Here is an 18,617-nt window from a genome sequence, read left to right on the forward strand (position 1 = left end):
AATTACTTTTTCCTTAAATTTTTATACCCATTTTAAAGCAATTTATTATTAAAAAATACTTCTTTTCTTAAATTGTTTGAATTTTAATTTAGTTAATTTAAAATTGTTAATTTTAAACTAATTTTATTAATTATTTATTAGGACAAATACGTTTTTTAATAATTTTAGTACTTAAGTTACTTTTTCCTTAATTTTTTTACCCATTTTAACAGCAATGTAAATAAAAAAATTAGTCTTATGTTTTTTAATAAACTTGAATTTTAATTTAATTTTTGAATACTCACTCATTGGTTATAAAAATTATTGTAAAATTTTATATAAAAAATTATATTTTTAATTTTATTATTTCATTTTTTTAATTATTAACATTTTTTTTTATTTTTTTCATTTCCGATTGTTAATAAAAATTAATTTAATTAGTTTGAATAATTTTATTCAATTTATACCCATTTTAACAGCAATTAAAAAGAAATTTTAATTTTTTAGTAAAGTAATTTTTGATTTAAAAAGCATTTTAACAACCATTTAAATGGAAAAAATATATATTTTTTTGTTTTCTGTTTTAAGCAATTTTAATTTTATTTAATTATTTTTAACATTTTTATTCAATTTAATTTAATTAATTTTTGTTTATTTTTAATTATTATTGATAAACATTTATTTTATTTTTTTTAATTATTATTAATAAAAATTAATTTAATTAGTTTGAATTATTTGAATATTGAATTTAAATAATTTTTTTTTTTTTCAAATTAATTAATTTTAATTTTTATTTAGTTATTTTTCACAATTTTATTTAGTTGTTGTTATTAAAAATTATTTTAATCATTTTGAAAATTTTAATATGGAATTGTTTGTACAAAAAAAATTAGTTTAATTATTTTAAAAATACTAAATAGGAATATTTGAAAAGCTTCATTTCTCAAATTGCATTTTACAATGTTGTTTAATTTGATAAAAATGTATTATTTTTATTTAAAATTACGCAATTTCAAATATTTTCAACAATTTTCATGTTAAAAATGGCATGGAAAATTTATATTATAGACTACATTGCCTATAAAATATTAAATTTGATTTTGCGTATATATTTATTTTATTTTTATTAAAGTCTTATTAAAATTTAGTTTTATATTTCCAATTTTATATACTTTTAGTATTATAAAAATTTATTTTTAAAACTTGCCAGATAATTATTATTGTAAGACATTAGTCATTCTACAAAAAAAAGGAAAAAATGAAAAATAAATTTAAATATTTAAAACAAGAACAAAATTAATAATTAAAATTAATAAATTTAAAAAAATTTGGTTTTTCACTGGTCTTTCTACGACGATTTTTTAAATTTCACTAGAAAAATATTTGAAATTTCAATTAATAAAATTCATTGCTGGAAGATTGAGACTTTCAAAGCTGCCTTTAGTTTTTTAATCATTTTCCCCTTCTACCGTAATAATTTATATGTTTGTATGTGTATAAAGACATATTTCCATAAAATTGCAGAATTTCAAGGAATATATTCCAAAAAAAAAAAAAAAAATAATAATAATCCGTACAGCTTCTCAATATAATAATAATCTACTCAGCAACAAACCCACTCGCACACACACATAATCAATTTTCTCCTATACCAAACTGCATTAACCGCTAAGCTTATCTCCGCTATCAAAAAGCAACACAAAAATACCTTAAACTTCAAATATACCCATTTTATCACATTAAAACCAAAAAACAAGCCGCTCGCACTTACTTGGTCTGATCGATGACCGGCTGCATCCAGGCGCGCGCACCCAACGGCTCCTCCTTCAGCGATGTCATGGGGCCGCGCGGCTGATTCATATCCGCCGCGGTCGGTGGTAGGCCGAACATGAGGCCGCTGGCCGAACGTGGACCCGTCGACGGATAGAGTTTGCGACCCCATTCCAGCTCGAGCGTGGGCCATGGTGTGGCCGAGCTAAAGCCCGGTACTGGTTCGTCGGAACGCAGCTTGAGGCCGTCACAAGCACGTAGGGGATGTGAAAAAGAGCAAATTGTTGGTGCGGGTGCGGGCGACGATGATTTCAAAAATTTCTGATTAAAGCGGCTTTTTTTATTTTGGTGATCAGCGTGTGGTTATGATTAGCACGCTGGTTTATTTTAGCACAAAACTAGTTTGTTTTAGCATAAAACTAAAATAACAACAACACTAAACGCGATAATTAGTTTATAGCGCGCGTTTCAATTTTGAGTTAACTCTGCGCAGTTCCACATTTACAGTTATGACTTGCAATATTTACAGTTATGACTTTCGGCTTTTTAACACTTGGTCCCCTAGGGTACTACGTCACGCGCGTCAAAATTTTACACAAGCACTTTTCTGCCGCACAGTCACTGTCACCCAACAACAAACACTTGTCGGCACGCAGTCAATCAATTGGTCAGTCGCACGCTCACCGCTGACGCATACGCAAATTCCTCGAATGATACCAGGAAATTTCTCAATATCGAATGCGATTTGACAACGGCGCTGATTTGTGTCGAAAATTGCATTGACGCTCGACTACGGTAGCACTGAAACCCGCTGAGAATTCGATATTTTTCCCCCGGTTCTGTGTGGGCACACAATAACAATAACAACAAAAATTGTAACAAAACAATTCAGCTTCTGAGCTCTGGCACTGTGTGTTTTTCGGCTCAAATATGTGTGACACTAACTCTCTTGCCTAAAGTTCTTGCGACAGCTGTACCGTCCCGAGTGGCTGTTAAACCCCAACTGAATCCCGCAGTGTGATGTTATGACCGGCAATGCTGCTACAACCACTGCTGCTGCTACGACCACTGCGGCGCTAGCACAATACCAGCGCACGACGAGCTCGGCACACAGCGCAACACGGCACAGAAGCAGCGAGCCAACGAGTCAAAACCAACCAGCCAGCCAGCGCCTCGGCACGGTCACAATGCGACGCAGCAGGCGACAGCAACGAGCCAACGAATCACCATTGGCGAGGGTTCAGGCGCAGCTCAGCACAGCACAGCAATAACAATAAGCGCATGGGAGTGTGCTAACGGTTCGATCGATGTGAGTGTGTTTGTGTGTGTGAAAGCACCACTGTTGGAAGTACTAAGTAAGCGCAATAACAAAAACAATGGTGGTGCAGTGGCAGCAGTGCTCTTCAGCATTTGCTGTTGTTGTTGCGCACGCACAGCGGCAAAGGCAGAGCCAAAGAGTCGATAGCGTAGTTTAGTATTGTTGTGGTTGTTGTTGGGAAGCGCAAGAGCTGCTTTGCGAACTGCTTTGATATTAGTATTGTTGTTGTTGCAGTCAAGTAAGCAGCCAACCAACCACCAGCGACCGGGCTTCGAAGGCAACAACAACAGTTTGGTGGTTATATGCCAACAAAAACAATAACTTGGTGGTTATATTCCAGTAACAACAACAAGAATCTAGTGGTTATATGTGAGGAAAAAAAACAACAAAAGCAATAACAATAACAACTGAGATACTACATGCCAGTAAGAACAACAACTTAGTGACTATATGCCAACAACAATAACAACAATGCATGGCAGCGCTGCGTACGAAAAGAAATAATAAAATCGTGTCAATTAGGGAAAAGAAACTACAACAAAAATAAGTTGTAATAATAAAAGAAAAGTTGAAAAGGAAGCATTTTAGAAGACCTAACCTATCACTAGTGGCGCTGCGCTGAGCAGGCGCATCGGCGCACGGCACACGAGACGCCAAATTGCTGTCGGTGGAGGAATTCGCCAGCGACGAGTAGGTGCACTAAGCGCTCGTCAGTGGAATAACAAACACATATGCGGCAGGGCTGGTGTAAAGCAAGAAAGGAGCAGGAGAAGACGTGTAGTAAAGCATGAGAGGAGCGTAGAGGAGCGTATGCAGCGCTAGCTCAGCTCGTAGATGTGAGGAACCAACTTCAGTGCTGCGCGATTATTGTAGAAGGCAGTGTTGAACGTACAAATACAAGTTGTTGTTGTTGGTAAGCATGTGTAAGTGCTCCTAGACACTATGGTTGCTATTCGTGGGCCAAATCGTGGATCGTAAGGTGAAGATGTAGGCCAAGATGTAGTATGCTTGTGAAGATAAGACACAGCGACTATAATTTTTGTTGTTATATGAGATATTTTGAAGCAGTTTAGTTATACAGGGTGCCAATCAAGTTTTATTTTGTAGTCATATCTACGATTTGATTGATTTTTAGCGTTTATTTATTATATAGTTTATTTCAAGCGTTTCTAAGTCTCTTTTAAACCCGTTTTGCTCACTAATAATTTTCCCAAAGCAATCAATAGCTATCGTTCAAGGTTCTCAATGAACTTAAATAAATTTCCTGTTGAAAAAGTGATCCTATTTTGTTGTACTTAACTGTATGTGTCAGAAAAATCCTAAAATTTTATTTCTGTTAACTTAAAAAACTTATATAATCACCCTGTATAATTTTTGTTCAATTTCCCTGCTCCAACATTACTGTAGGTGCTTAACAACCGACGCAGATTTAACTGTTGTGAATAGGAGAATAGGAGCTGGCTTTGCAGCGCCGAAGGAGCCAACAAACGAACATATGTGGATAAAGTAATGTAGAGGAGAAAGACAGAAACAGCAATGGCAAGTGCTGGAAGCTAAACTGGTCGGAGCAGCACGACGATAGTGATTAGGAGGCGTCCATAATGGTTAATACAAGTTAACATAACAAAAAAAAAAATGGAAATAAAAATAAAAAAGTAATAAAAAATTGAAACAATAACAAAAAAATATAAGAAACGTTAAAATATATGTATGTATGTATGAGTTTGGAAATACTTACATACATTTGTACATATGTATGTATGTATAAAACATACATATTTGAAAAAGAATAAAAAGTATAAAAAATGATAAATAAAGCAAATAAGAGAAACGCAAAGCAAAAACGGTAGAAATGAAAGTATTAAAAACAGCAGTCTATACATATACATATGTACATATGTATGTACATATGTATTTGCAAATATGCTCACATACACTACATGTACATAATATGTACATACATATACATACATATGTACATATCTGTATACAGCTGTTGTCAACTAATTGGAAACAATAGTTCTGCTTTTGCTTTGGCGACTTGTGTCGATTGCAGCTGAGATAACGGTACATTTCGTAAATAAATATGTACATTCGTTAAGTACACACATTTATGAATTCATATATCTACTATAATAAATAAAAAAAATTAGAAATAAAAAACTAATTTGTTTAATACATTAAAATACCAAAATTAATTAAAAAATTATAAAAAAAAACTTAAAAACCAAAATTTTGAAAATTTATTAAAAAAATAAATAAAATACAAAAATTAATCAAAATATTTCAAAAAAAGAAAAAAAAATATTTTAAGTTAATTTACTATTTTATTAATGTTGTAGATAACATCACCGTTAATTCGGCTGTTCCGAATTTTTGAGGGGTTACATGGGTTTACAGGCTTCAAAAAATCGATTTTTTTATTATCTTTTTAAATTCTGCAACACTTCCAAAATATTGTCCTAAATTTTCAAGTTGATCCTAGTAATAGTTTAGGAGGTACAGTGTTGAGAACTTGTGTGCTCGAGGCTAGCTAGGCTAAGAAGGCCGTTATTAAGCGCGTTTTTCTCGAAACTGCGTTTTTGAAGTCGGTTAGCAAGATTTATCGAGAACTATACAACCGATCTTCATGAAATTCTACACAGGTCTTTGAGATGCAATTCTTAAAGACTTGGACAAAGAATGATATTTTTCGATTACAACTACTTGAAAAAAAATTACGTGAAATTTTAATTTTTTTTGTAAAAAAGTCTGCCAAAAATCTAATTTTCGGTTTTTTTCTTTCATCTAAGATCTAAGTTGAGGTTTGAACCAGAACCACGTATTTTTTTCACTTTAGATGATCCTGTAAGGAGTTATCCTGTCAACGCGGGCGTATCTTTTTTCCGAGGGGTCACCGGAAATGGCGACGCAATGACCGAGTTTCAAATATTTGTTTCCAAAAATTTAACAATTTCTTTGTTAATAGTGTATGTTTGTAATAATAAAAAATTTTAATATAATATTTAATTTTTTATGTGAGAAAAAAATTGTTGAAAAGGGCTGTTTTTTACCCGATGAAACCCATATAAGCCTTTAATACAGATAATAATGTTTAACTGTAATCAGGTTAACTTCCTTAAAATAACATTATTTTTTATTTATTATTATTATTGTATGTATGTATATTGCACATAAGCAACTTTGCTTCAACCCAATTACAAATAAATCCGAAAATATTGAAGGCAACCGATGCACTGTAGAAATCAGCGCACGAACCAACCGCACACTGAGCAAATTGGAATGCAAATGATACTGGCAAGCGAATGAGTAAAACAACAAATGCTTAATGAAACTGAATTTGAGTGTACATAAACTTACATACATATGTATGTATGTATGTAAGCATTAGCAGTGAAACGTGTGAGTATGCATTAAAAATGCATGTACAAACATGCTAACATAATGTAACTGACAGCTAATTAGCAGTTCGTTGCTGCTTTACGTATTTTTTGTTTTTTTTTTTATTTATTCTATTTCTATTTCTTTTTTGTTTTTTGTTTTAGTTGCGCTGACAAGTATTAGTTGCGATTGGCCCCATTAATGAATGCATAAAAACGAACTAAAATAACACACGCAAATGCAAGCGCACACGAACACATACGCATATGCACGACTGCAAGCGACAATCGACTCTGCTCGCCTGCCTAACCGCTAGTCAGCCCGATTGTCTGCCGCATTTCGTCACTGTGGCTTGTTGGTCGCTCGCAGCATGCGCAAACAAGATGGCTCAGTATTACGCAAACTCCCAAGTGAGCAGCGCACACATACACATGCCAGCTGACGAAGCATACACAGCAGTTTGCCATTGTCATGCGATTGCATACGCACACACGAACACTGAATGAAGCTGAAGCCTGTTCGGTTTAGTTAACGCCCCTTCCCAATGCTGTTGCCGCTGGCAGCACTGCTGGCGTCGGCATGCGTGCGTTTCGACGCTGCTGCTGCTTGTTGGTGTTCGGTGTTGTGTGTGTGCGCGCGTTGGTGATTTGTTGTGTGAAAGCAACGCTGTGATTGGCGGTCATTTCCAGTGCCGTTATGGCGTGAAAAAGTGGTTGCGGTGCACAGAGAGCGAAAGAGAGAGAACAAGTGATAGAATTCACTGTAAAAAAATTTAATATGAAATGTTAGCGGAACGTAGTGGAATAAAGAGTAGCGTCGATAAGGCAGTGTTTGGCTTTATAATGCACTGCTTGATGGTTAACATCATTGAAAGAGGCGCTAAAATTGTTTTGTGCATGCGTTTTGAGTGTTTTGGCGCAGAATTTTAATAGGAAGTTTTATAAATTTCTTTTAATATGAGTTTACTAATTTTTTTAGTTATTGAAGAAACACAAAATATTGAAACATAAATTTGATTGTTTGACTTTGGTATAAGCATATTTTATAAGCCCTAAATAACATTTCAAGTGGATATAACAAATTCTTCAGGTTTTTTTTTTAAATTAGAAAAAATCAAAAATTAATAATAATTTATGTTTTTGTCAGCAAATTCAGTTAATGTCATTGTAATAATAAGACATATTCTAAATATAACTGAATATTAAAAAACAAAAATTAATATGAAACTGTCGAAATTTTTTTAGCTGTCCAAGATACATCCAAAGAAGTTCCAAATTGCTGCCGAAGATTTTTTAAAGACTGCAATAAATGTTAATAATAGGAAAATTATCGATGTAGAAGTCGTAAAGCGAAATATTCTTGTAAGCATTATACTGAGTAAAATTATGAATGAACTCATTTTGTGTTCCCTTAAGCCTTAAGGGGTTATGTCCACTTGTAAGTCAGATAAAAGGTGTTTTTGTAAACTTTTTTGAAGAAACATTTTTTTAAATATATAGTAAATACAAATTTTCACAATTAACTATACTATAAACATGTATATAAATAAAAATTTACAGAATTAAATATACTATAATAATCGGTGATTAATTTTAAATAATTTGACGGCGAGGAAGATTCTTCTGCTTAAAATTGTCTCAAATCCAAAAACCAAAAAAAAAATTATTATTACAATATATGAATACAGGTAACAGCAAAATTTTGATTTTTTGGCTAAAAAAAAGCTGAAAACCGAATTTAAGTAAAACGCGTTTAAAGCTTTGGTAGCCGATTATGGTAAGACCGCAGGCGGCCACACATAGACCAGCTTAAGGACCATTGTGCTACCGGGTGGAAACCAAATTAAGCCTTCTCCAGTAACTCAGTGGATTCCGTATAAAAACCCTGATTCTTTACCATCCCAGCCGCACAATGACTTTTAAGTCGGAGCATTGGAAGCCGTGGAATATGTGTCGTCTCATTCAACTGAAGGTTGGGCATTCGCATAGATAATGTTCCAGTGTTTCATCATCTTCCCCGTGGGGTCTGCATTCCAACCTGCATTATGGTTGGTTGGTTGAACGTCAGACCGCAGGCGGCCACACATAGACCAGCTTAAGGACCATTGTGCTCCCGGGTGGAAACCAAATTAAGCCTTCTCTAGTAACTCAGTAGATTCCGTACAAAAACCCTGATTCTTTACCACCCCAGCTGCCCAATGACTTTTAAGTCGGAGCATTGGAAGCCGTGGAATATGTGTCGTCTCATTCAACTGAAGGTTGGGCATTCGCATAGATAATGTTTCTGCGTTTTATCATCTTCCGCGCGGGGTCTGCATTCCTCCATATCCACTTTTCCCATTTTCTGGAATAGGAATCTTAAGGGTAGGTGCCCTATAAAGACCCCTACTATGTTACTATGCTTTTTCGTCCGTTCAACATCAAAACTACCCCAAAGTAACTGTTTAGGATATCCTGTGTTCCAGAACCTCAGGTGTTCCCTTGAAGAATTGTGTCTCCAGCTGCACCTGAATGACAGTCCATTTTCTTCTATTCCTATATGTGAGCCGATTATACTGAGTTAAAAGTTTTTAGTATTACGCTCATATCTGTGGAACTATTTGCCGGATCAACTTTACGTTTGCGAAGAATATTTTCAAATTCATGTGCAACGCTTTTTTTTTTAAATTATAGCAAACTTGTCTGGTCGCAAACCTTATAATTCAAAGCAGACATACATATAGGACCCATTATATTCAATATCTTTCATATGTAAAGCAAAGTATGGATTTATGACAAGTATTTGGGTCACTGAGCCAGCAATCAGCTCCATAATATCATTCAATCAACAAACAAAAACAACTTCATAGCCAAAAAATAAGTAAACGCTCAAAAGCATGCTTCCCACAAACACTTTCGCATATTTGTGCAGAAATCATAAATAGTTACATACATACTTACATACATATAGATATGTGTATAAGTGTGTATACATACACATATTTTTGCTAATGGCACATCAGGCTTCCACATAAACGGTTGGACCATCCTTTATTCCAAGCAGCCATGCAACTCTATGACTTTTCGCACTTCTTCCATGGAATTTTAACCCCTTCCGACAGCGAATACGACTGCATACACATATCAACACAAGCATACATATTTGTACATACATACATTATGTACTTGCATCTATACATGCACATATGTACACATTTTCTAATTGTACCCGTTTGCATTGTATCGAGCGAATTTCACAGGAACAAGTGTCGGTACCTTGGCCGGCAGCACTGCGGTTACTCCTGCTGTGTTGTTGTGTGCGTGCAGTTGTAAGCCTTTTAAACCGTTAAAAGTACTGCATTTGCTTGACTTCCATTGGCATCCAGCGGTGCAGATTATCACTGTTATGATTTGCCATTTGTATGGGTTTTCCTTCGATTATATTGTTTACCTAAACATAAGCGTAAATAAGTATAACGGTTTAGCTAACTGTAAATTTAGAAGCATTTATGTACGCAAACTTATAGATCTATTTTCAAGAAATTTTAAAATTGCAATTTGAGTACTAAACGCGAAATTCCATAACAAAAAATTATAAAGGATCTCACAGGGTCTTACTTGTTCGTTTTCTTGAAAGTCCAACTAAAAAATTGTATGCAGATATGGCTACAAACTAAATTTAGACTAAGATTTCACCACTTCACATTCTAACCTCAATTCGAAACATTAACACGCCTGAGAAAACTTTTATTAGGGATGATCTTGACAGACCAATCAAGGTCCACAAACTGGGAACAAGTTCCCATATTTCATTTTCATCGTTTAGAGCGATTTCTCGGTTTTTTTTTGTCATTTTTACAAAGGATCTCACAGAACCACTTAATATTAAAAATACTTCTAGAGAAACATGTCTCTCGCTGGTCAAGTCGTAATCTCTATATTGGAAAATAAGGAAATTTGGATTATACTAACTATTATACTCAGTGAAAGTCAATGGTCTATACTGAAAAAATATGAAAAATTTACGTGAGGTTGGTTTGGAAATGACATCAGCTGCCAGTGGAAAGAAATGACTGGTTGTCAGATCGGCCCAGAATCGCCTTCACATGTCTAGAGTCTCTTTATACCGTGGAAGAATCCATTTTTAACGAACTTGCTCCAGCGTATGCGCTGTTTCATACATTGAAGTATTCGGGCAGACTGAAGTTTTTGCAGTAGGGAACCGAAAACTAAGGGGTAAATACAAAAACAGTAAATTTAGTGGCTCTCTGGTCGACACAGAATCGCTTTCAGATATCCAGAGTCCCATTATATGGTAGAAGAACCCGTTTTTGACGGACTTAATTAGCCGGAAGTCGGTATCAAGTAGTTCGGACAAGGTTTTCTCTTTGATACATTGGACCGAAAGATTTTTAATCAGTTCTGTCGAGAAAAAATAACAGATCTTCGAATAATTAGTAGTTTGAGAGGTGGCGTATCAATTTTTAAGTATTTACCATTTATTATTATTTATTTAATTTATTTTACCAAGCCTATTTTTATGAGACCTTTGGAAATAAAAACTCAGAGATACGAGTTCGCCAAAAAACAAAGCGATGCGGATGTGAAATGTTTCTTAAAACTGACTAAAGGCTTTAGGGATTATCAAAGTATTCATGAAGACTTAAGTTTTTGCAGAATTGACCCGAAAGATACAATCACTACAAGGTAAATACAAAAATTCCAAATTTAAAGCCTCTCTGCTCGGACCAAAATCGCTTTTAGAAGTCTAGACTTCCATTATATGATGGTAGAACTCATTTTTGACAGAGGTTATCTAACGGAAGTGTGCGTATTGGGCTGTTCCGACAAGGGTCAATGTATGGCGAAAGGTTTTTAAACAGTTCTGTCGAGAAAAAATAACAGATATTCGACTAATTATTAGTTTGACAGGTAACGGATCAGTTTTCGAGTATTTACCACGCCCGTCTTTATGTGATCTTTGGAAAAATATTCTCAAAGCGACGACTTCAATGAACAAAGAAGAACGACGAAGTTGCGGATTATTTTAACGGTACGATCTTAAGCGCTGAAAACTATCAAAATATACGCGAAGACACAAGTAAATTTTGAAGATCTGAAAACTAGCAGGTAACTAAAACAAAATACCAAAATTAGTATTTAATAAATCAATTTTCGGCCAGAATGATTGAACAGAAGCAGTTGCCGATAAATTGTTTGATGGCTGCGCTTCGGCGAATGCAACATGCTGGCAGTAGACATGCCACCAGACAGCTGTCAACGAAAGGTGTACATTGTTGTTGTTGTATTTGTTTATAGTGCGGCTGTGCGCCACAAAATGCTACCAAACTCCGCAGAGATTTACATATTTCCAACTTGGTATGAGTACTCATATATACATACATACATATGTATGTATGTGTGTACGTACGTTTCAGTGTGTGTGCGTGTGCGGTGTCAAGCTCTTGCCGCGTAGGGTTAATCCAATAGAGCAGCAACAGCCGCGACCAAGGGGCACCTGGGAATCGGGGAACGGCAGCGATTTTGTTTGGCTACAGTCACGCGCTGTCATATACATATGTAAGTATATGTATGTACATATATGTATGTATGTACATATGTGTGTTTGTGTGTCAAGTAAAGGTTATTAAGGTGTTGCGTTGGCGGCTGTGCGTCTGCAAACCGCTGAAGTGCGCGCTGATTTCCGCTGTTGCCGGGCATACAACACAATAAAATGCAACTCTGTGCCGATTTTTCAAATTAGTTGTGCAATACTTTACGATTGATTGGGTGCAAGTGGTTCAAGAGGGTACTTACTCGAAGATTGTTAAGGACGATTGAATACATACAGTGTTGGGCCAAATTTTAGTAGCACTTGTTTTTTTACCTGGAAGGTTATTAACAACGTTTCTTATACCATGTAAAGTTTGTATACCCTGTTTGTAAAGAAGTTTTTAACACCCATAAGGAAATTTTAATAATATGGCTCATACTAAATTTTGTTATTAAATTTTAATATTGAATTTTAGTTTCAAATGTATATAATATAATGTTTTTTGTGTTATAAAAAAATTTAAAATTTTTGCAAATCTAAAGATGTACCTAATAATATGTCGAGTACTGTTTTTTATTTTTGTTAATATTTTGTGTAATATATTTTTTAATTTTATTAATTCTAAAAATATTTTTTTTTATGAAAAAAGGTCAAATAATATGGCTGTTACTGTGTTTTGTCATAAAATTTTAGCTTCAAATGTGTTAAATATAACGGTTTTTTGTGTTGTAGAAAAAATTTCAAATTTTTGCAAGTCTGTAGATGTACCTAATAATATGGCGGGTACTGTATTTTTTAATTAATGTATTATATAACATATGTATGTATCTTATAATTTTAATAATTTTTAGAAATTATTTTTTATGACAAAGGGTCCAATAATATGGCTGATACTGTGTTTTTATAGATTCGAACTTTAGCTTCCACTGTTTATCTATTTTGTTTTTTGTTTTATGGAAAAATGTCAAGGTTTTGTATGTGTATAGTTCGTTGGTTTCGTTTAATATGGCGCATATTGTATTATTAAAGACTTATTTAACATATTTTTTAATTTAAATAATTTTAAGAATTTTTTTATGGCAATGGTTCAATAATATAGCTGTTGCTGCATTTTGTTAGATATTATCATTATATTTCAAATATTTATTTTTAATTGTTTTCTTTTGCAGGTCCTGACGTGCCTAATAATATGGCGAATACTGTATTTTTTTATTAATGTTTTATTTTGCATATGATTTTAGGAAACTATTATTTTTGACAATGTGTCCAATAATGTGGCTGAAACTGTATTTTTTCATTATTTTCACTTTTAGTTTCAAATGTTTATCTGTATTTTTTTTTTGTTTTAAAGAAAAATTGCTAAGCATGTCTATAGATGTGTCTAATAATATGTCGAGTAGTGTATCTTTATATCAATATTTTAATGAAATAGTGTTTTAATTTCATTAATTCTAAGAAATAATTTTTTTCAATATGCCCAATAATATGGCTGATACTGTACTTTGTCACAGATTCGAATTTTATTTTCCTATAGATTCGACGTTTGGTTTCAAAATATGTACATACATACATACATATGACAATAATGTTTTGTTTTGTTAAAAAAAACAAGATTTTGCATGTTTGTAAATGTGCCTAATAATATGACGACTACATTATTTCTTTTTAATAATTTATTTTACATATTATTTATTTTTAATAAGTTTAGGAAATAAGTTTTTGACAATGTGTCCAATAATATAGCTGAAACTGTATTTTTTATTATTTTGACTTTGTTATTGTTTTTTTTTGTTTTAAAGAAAAATTTCAAAGTTTTGCATGTGTGTAATTGCTTCTAATAACATGGCGAGTACTGTATTTTTATAATAATATTTTGTAATATTTTAAATTTTTTAAAAAAATTTTAGTGTAATCATTTCAAGTGTATCTAATAATTTTAACGGCACTGTAATTTTTAATATACAGCCATATTTTTTTTCGTTGCAAGTAGGCACATGCTTAGGCAGCCGCCATAATTATGCTTGCAGTTATGATTTTTCTTGTTTCTTATAAAGAAACACACACATATACATACATACATACATACACACATACATATTTTCATAAGCACACCGCTTTCGTCTCTCCTCGGGGAGCACTAAAGTCAAGACATAACTCATTAATAGTTCATTTTATAGCGAGCACTGCGTATGTGTGTGCATATGCATGTATGTATGTATGCATTGCTATGCGCTACTATAATTAACCTTGTCTTTGGTGGTGCCCCGCTTTAATATGGACAAATCACAAAAGAAAAAATCACAAATTAAATATTCAATACCGCTACACGTCTGGGAATAATCAAACGAGACTATAAGAAACACGCACACAAACATACACACCCATGCACTTATTTTGTTGTTGTTTTTCGTTGAAAATCGTCCAACCATAATACGAGGATTTCATGCCTATTAAAGGCTAAAGATTAAATACTCAGCAAATTATTGTTTTAGTTGCTGTTGTTGTTGTTGTTGTTGTTGTTTGGCTTGCACTGGATTGCGACTGTCTCCCAGGCGTCATAATCAAGCCATTGAACTTAGCTGATACGAATTTATATTGGCGCACATCCCCTGTGGCAACGCCGTTTGACACGCGGCGCATGCTGCAAAGCCTTCCCGGTGCCCCGCCCGCACTAACCGAAACATAACCGCAACGTTTGAGTTACTCCAGTCCAACCTTTGACTGTTTGGCAAGTGATGAACGATTGTTCACAAAAAGAAAAGAAAAAAATTTACAAAATCTCTCCCACTCAGTTGGCGCTCCACTCTCCCTCTCTCACAACTCAATATCGCTTGCAAATCATCTGCAAATCATTTCAATTTCACGCTTTTGCCCGCTTTTTAAATTGCGTTAACCGCAAATTCGTTAAACGAGCTGTTTTATGTGCTTCCAAATCAACTCTGTTCACCGTTTTATTAAATAGAGCGCAGCGCGTCAGCATCTCTCTCACACTCATTTTCATTTCCTTCACACAAATCAATGCTTTCGCGCAATTCCAATCGCTGGCGTTGCCTATATTCACATTCGCGATTGTCTTCGTCGAGCGTTCTTCGTATTCGGGGGCGCAGAAACTGTCGCGCTTTGCGCTCCTTAATTCAATTTTCTCTAATTTTATGATTCGTCAAATGTGCGCTCGCGAATTCCACGACACGTTGATGACATTTAAAACTTTTTAATGGGTAATCAAATTATTTGCAATCGTTACATTGTTGTGACGGTTAATGGGGAGAAACCGAGGTGGATGGGAAGAGAGCGTGTGCAAGGATGTGCTTGGAGCGTTGCTGGGAAGCTTAGACGCAGGCATATTGTTAATGAAGCCATTATATAATTTCCACGTCATTGCGCTCATTAAGTTGGATTAAAGAACAAGAACCGAAAGCTTTTCGGTTAGAGAGAAATAATAATATAAATAAGTAAGAAAGCTGGGATCACCCCCAGAGTATCAGAAATAGTATAAAGCCAAAAAACTGCGAACTTTCTTTGGTTCCCACCAAGATTATTAGAAATAGTCTAAATCTCTCTTGGAAAAACTGCTAAAAACTTTCTATATGTACCTGGTCTCCAAGTTAGGTCGTCAGGTTATCTCATTAATTGTTCTAATTTTATTTGACACCTAAGCCCCCTTTCCGTAGACCAGGTCACATATACAGATTATTTGAGACGGCTATGTCTTTTGGTCCGCCGAAGGTAAGGTCTAAGTCAACTAACAGTACAAAATAGGCACTGTTTGGCTTTAGAGCAACTGGGAAAGCAACATTTTTGAGGGAAATCGTATTTAAACTCAAGCAGTGTTTGACCTCTTAACTCGTTTGGATGTAAGGTCACAACTGAATCCTTACCCCAATTTCATCGGGTTGAAAAAGAGTCGGTCCACCGATGTCTTCCAGCGCTCTAGCGTTGAATACATGGATCTCTAATGAGCTCAGTATGCGCTGGTAAAACTACAAAACTTGTAAGACGGAGAGATCCTTCTGGCCCAAGTAGAACACAAGCGGTTCTATGAAGCATGTTTCACCTCGTTGCTATGGTAGATGTTCTGACTGGACACTGACCAATGGGCTGACAGCCGGTAACACTACATATGTACGCGAATTGCCAAAGATGTGTATATGGAGGAGGAGATGGAATCATCTAAGAGCTTTCCACCCAACTGTCCTGCTTTTGTCAAACTAAGGTTGCAATACCTCGGTAGATCAAAACAGAAAACCAAAAACTAGACTCGCTTAGTCTGCAGACTTCTTTGTTCTCATAGAATGCTTCGAATAGATTGCAGCTGTTACTTTGGATGGAAACTTTAAAATCTTCATATATCGAAGTCCAAATGGTTAGTCGCCCGGCAGTTAGTTATCAATAGATCTTAACTCAGGAAAGAAAAATCACGGCCATCTATTAATTTTCCTTTGATAAATCATAATTCATATTTTTACGATCGCCATCAGAAAAAGAGATTACTTGTAAAAGAAAGTCTTCAATTCTATGATGTAGACAATCACATGCCCGCTTAAAAGATGATAAGGCTCTATATGATAAGAAGTTCGGTTTTTTGGCCTCACTTTTCTCATCGTAACATGATATTTCGGTGCTCCGGTCTCTTTGGGGGAGCTTATTAGTGCTGTACGAAATCCTTTTGGCTCAAGTTCGATTGCAAGGGGTCCGGTGTGCTCTTTGTCCTAAACAAGGCTAGCTCTTCTCTTCTAGTTGGGTTGAGTAGGGTTCCAACAGGTCATTTCCCCATTGGCGACGATGCTTTAAGGTTGAGAATCTTATCAGATGCCAGTTGTGGAAGATATATGGAAGAAAAGTGGATGCATCTCGTCACTTTCTTTGCCTTTGCGAGTTCAAGGCTTAAACGCTTGGGATCACACACTTTGGGCTACCACGGAGTTGGTGCGAATAGAAATGAAATTTGACTACGGTGATTTGTGATGACCGAAAGGCGTTTTGTCGACCTATAAGATCAAGTGCAAGTATTTCATTTTTATGGTTCCACAACGGACTTCAATTGGTAGTCCAAGTGCGGTATTTATTATGAAAATCAGCCATCTTACCATATCTTGATTATTTTAAACCGCTTTACAGCAATACGAGAATTATCATCGACCTGAGTTACTAAGACTTTTTAATATTTTTGAGTATTATCTCATATGAGCTATAACATTTTTTTTGTGCAATATCTTCAAGTAGCCTTGAGCTTTATGGATATTCTCAATCAAAAAGTGAGCCACTTTGATGGTGAAGGCGAGTTGAAATCTTGTTCACCGAATCAGACATCGTTGAAACTCGGCAGCCATGGATTACAAGCTTTAAAGAGGATAATCACGGTAGCGTGATTTCTGGAGAGCGCCTGCTGGTTTATTTCTTTACAGATGTTCACTCTGTGATCAAATAGCCCACAGGTAACTGCAACTTGCATATTTTTGTTGTTGCCACTTGCTGGATATTCATTTTCATGCGGTCAATGTACACGCGTGTTAAACTAATTCCAATAACAACACTTTGGCTAATGATTACGCTGATGACTGATTATCTTTCTAGTTGGAATCGCATATGGACCGAGTATCCTCTTCAAATAACAACTCAACTGCCAACAAATTTATGTACAGATGTGCTAATATTTAATTATTATTTACAGATAACTAGGAAAACACAAATTAACTCCTTTGTATAACACCACAAACACATACACATATACATATAAACAGATGCACATATACATATATGCACACATGCACGCTTTTATTTTCAAATACAAATTCATTGAAGTGAAAAGCAGTGGAAATGTAGCAACAACAACAATGCTATTTGTATGTGAGCACATCAAAACAAATAGCGGATATAACAACAACAGTAACAACAAACACTTCATAATTATTGCAATCTGATGCAAATGTGTAAAAACCGGAAATTTAAATAAAACGACAAAGCAACAAATAATAAGAGAAAGATAGAGAACAAGAGCGAACACGAAAGAAAGAGTGAGAGAGAGGTAAACAAAGCATGAGGGGAGTGTGGAAAAGTTAAAATGCCTCAGAGTGGCAGGAAATCGGGCGGAAATGTATGCAAAGTGATACATTGCCGCCGCTCAATGACAGCCAAGACCAAGGCCAACGCACAATATGGCATGGGCGGCAGGCTGCCAGGACATATGGAAGGATAAATGATGCAATGGCCTCTGTAATTGTTTTGATGGGGAGGCGAGGTAACTCTTTATTAACGAATGCCACTTGAAGTTGCCAAAAGTGAAAATGATATGGATGGATGTATGTATGTTGCAAGTGCAACACAAAGACGCAGGCGTGCTGGGGTGGCTTATGCCCTCAAGTAGCTACATATGTACATATATACTTATATGTTTATCTATAGTGCGTAGAAACAATTGCAACATTTGTTCGCCTTTACGCGAGGTAGTTAAGGTATTGTGGCAACAAATCCGGTGGTTGCAACAGTCAATAATAAAAATATGCCGCACATACACACATACACAATCACGCAGCGCATACATTAATTTCGTATAATATTTTTGCACATATGTGCCACTTATTTTATAAAATCAATTTCCGCTTGCCACAAGCAACAACCAGTGTATGCCTCATTGATC

At 35.0% G+C, this 18,617-nt stretch overlaps 1 protein-coding gene across 1 annotated transcript in view; it reads right to left on the bottom strand.

Moving 5' to 3' along the window:
• The window catches only part of LOC126755583 (transcription factor collier), an 89,255-nt gene extending 87,299 nt beyond the window's left edge, over positions 1 to 1,956 (bottom strand). The window contains exon 1 of the mRNA XM_050468262.1: positions 1,751 to 1,956. Coding sequence (XP_050324219.1) covers positions 1,751 to 1,869 — 119 coding nt within the window. The 5' untranslated portion in view covers positions 1,870 to 1,956. The remainder of the gene's footprint in view (positions 1 to 1,750) is intronic.
• Between the last annotated feature and the right edge of the window lie 16,661 nt (positions 1,957 to 18,617).

This window comes from Bactrocera neohumeralis, chromosome 4, assembly GCF_024586455.1.
Source record: "Bactrocera neohumeralis isolate Rockhampton chromosome 4, APGP_CSIRO_Bneo_wtdbg2-racon-allhic-juicebox.fasta_v2, whole genome shotgun sequence".
NCBI lineage: Eukaryota > Metazoa > Arthropoda > Insecta > Diptera > Tephritidae > Bactrocera > Bactrocera neohumeralis.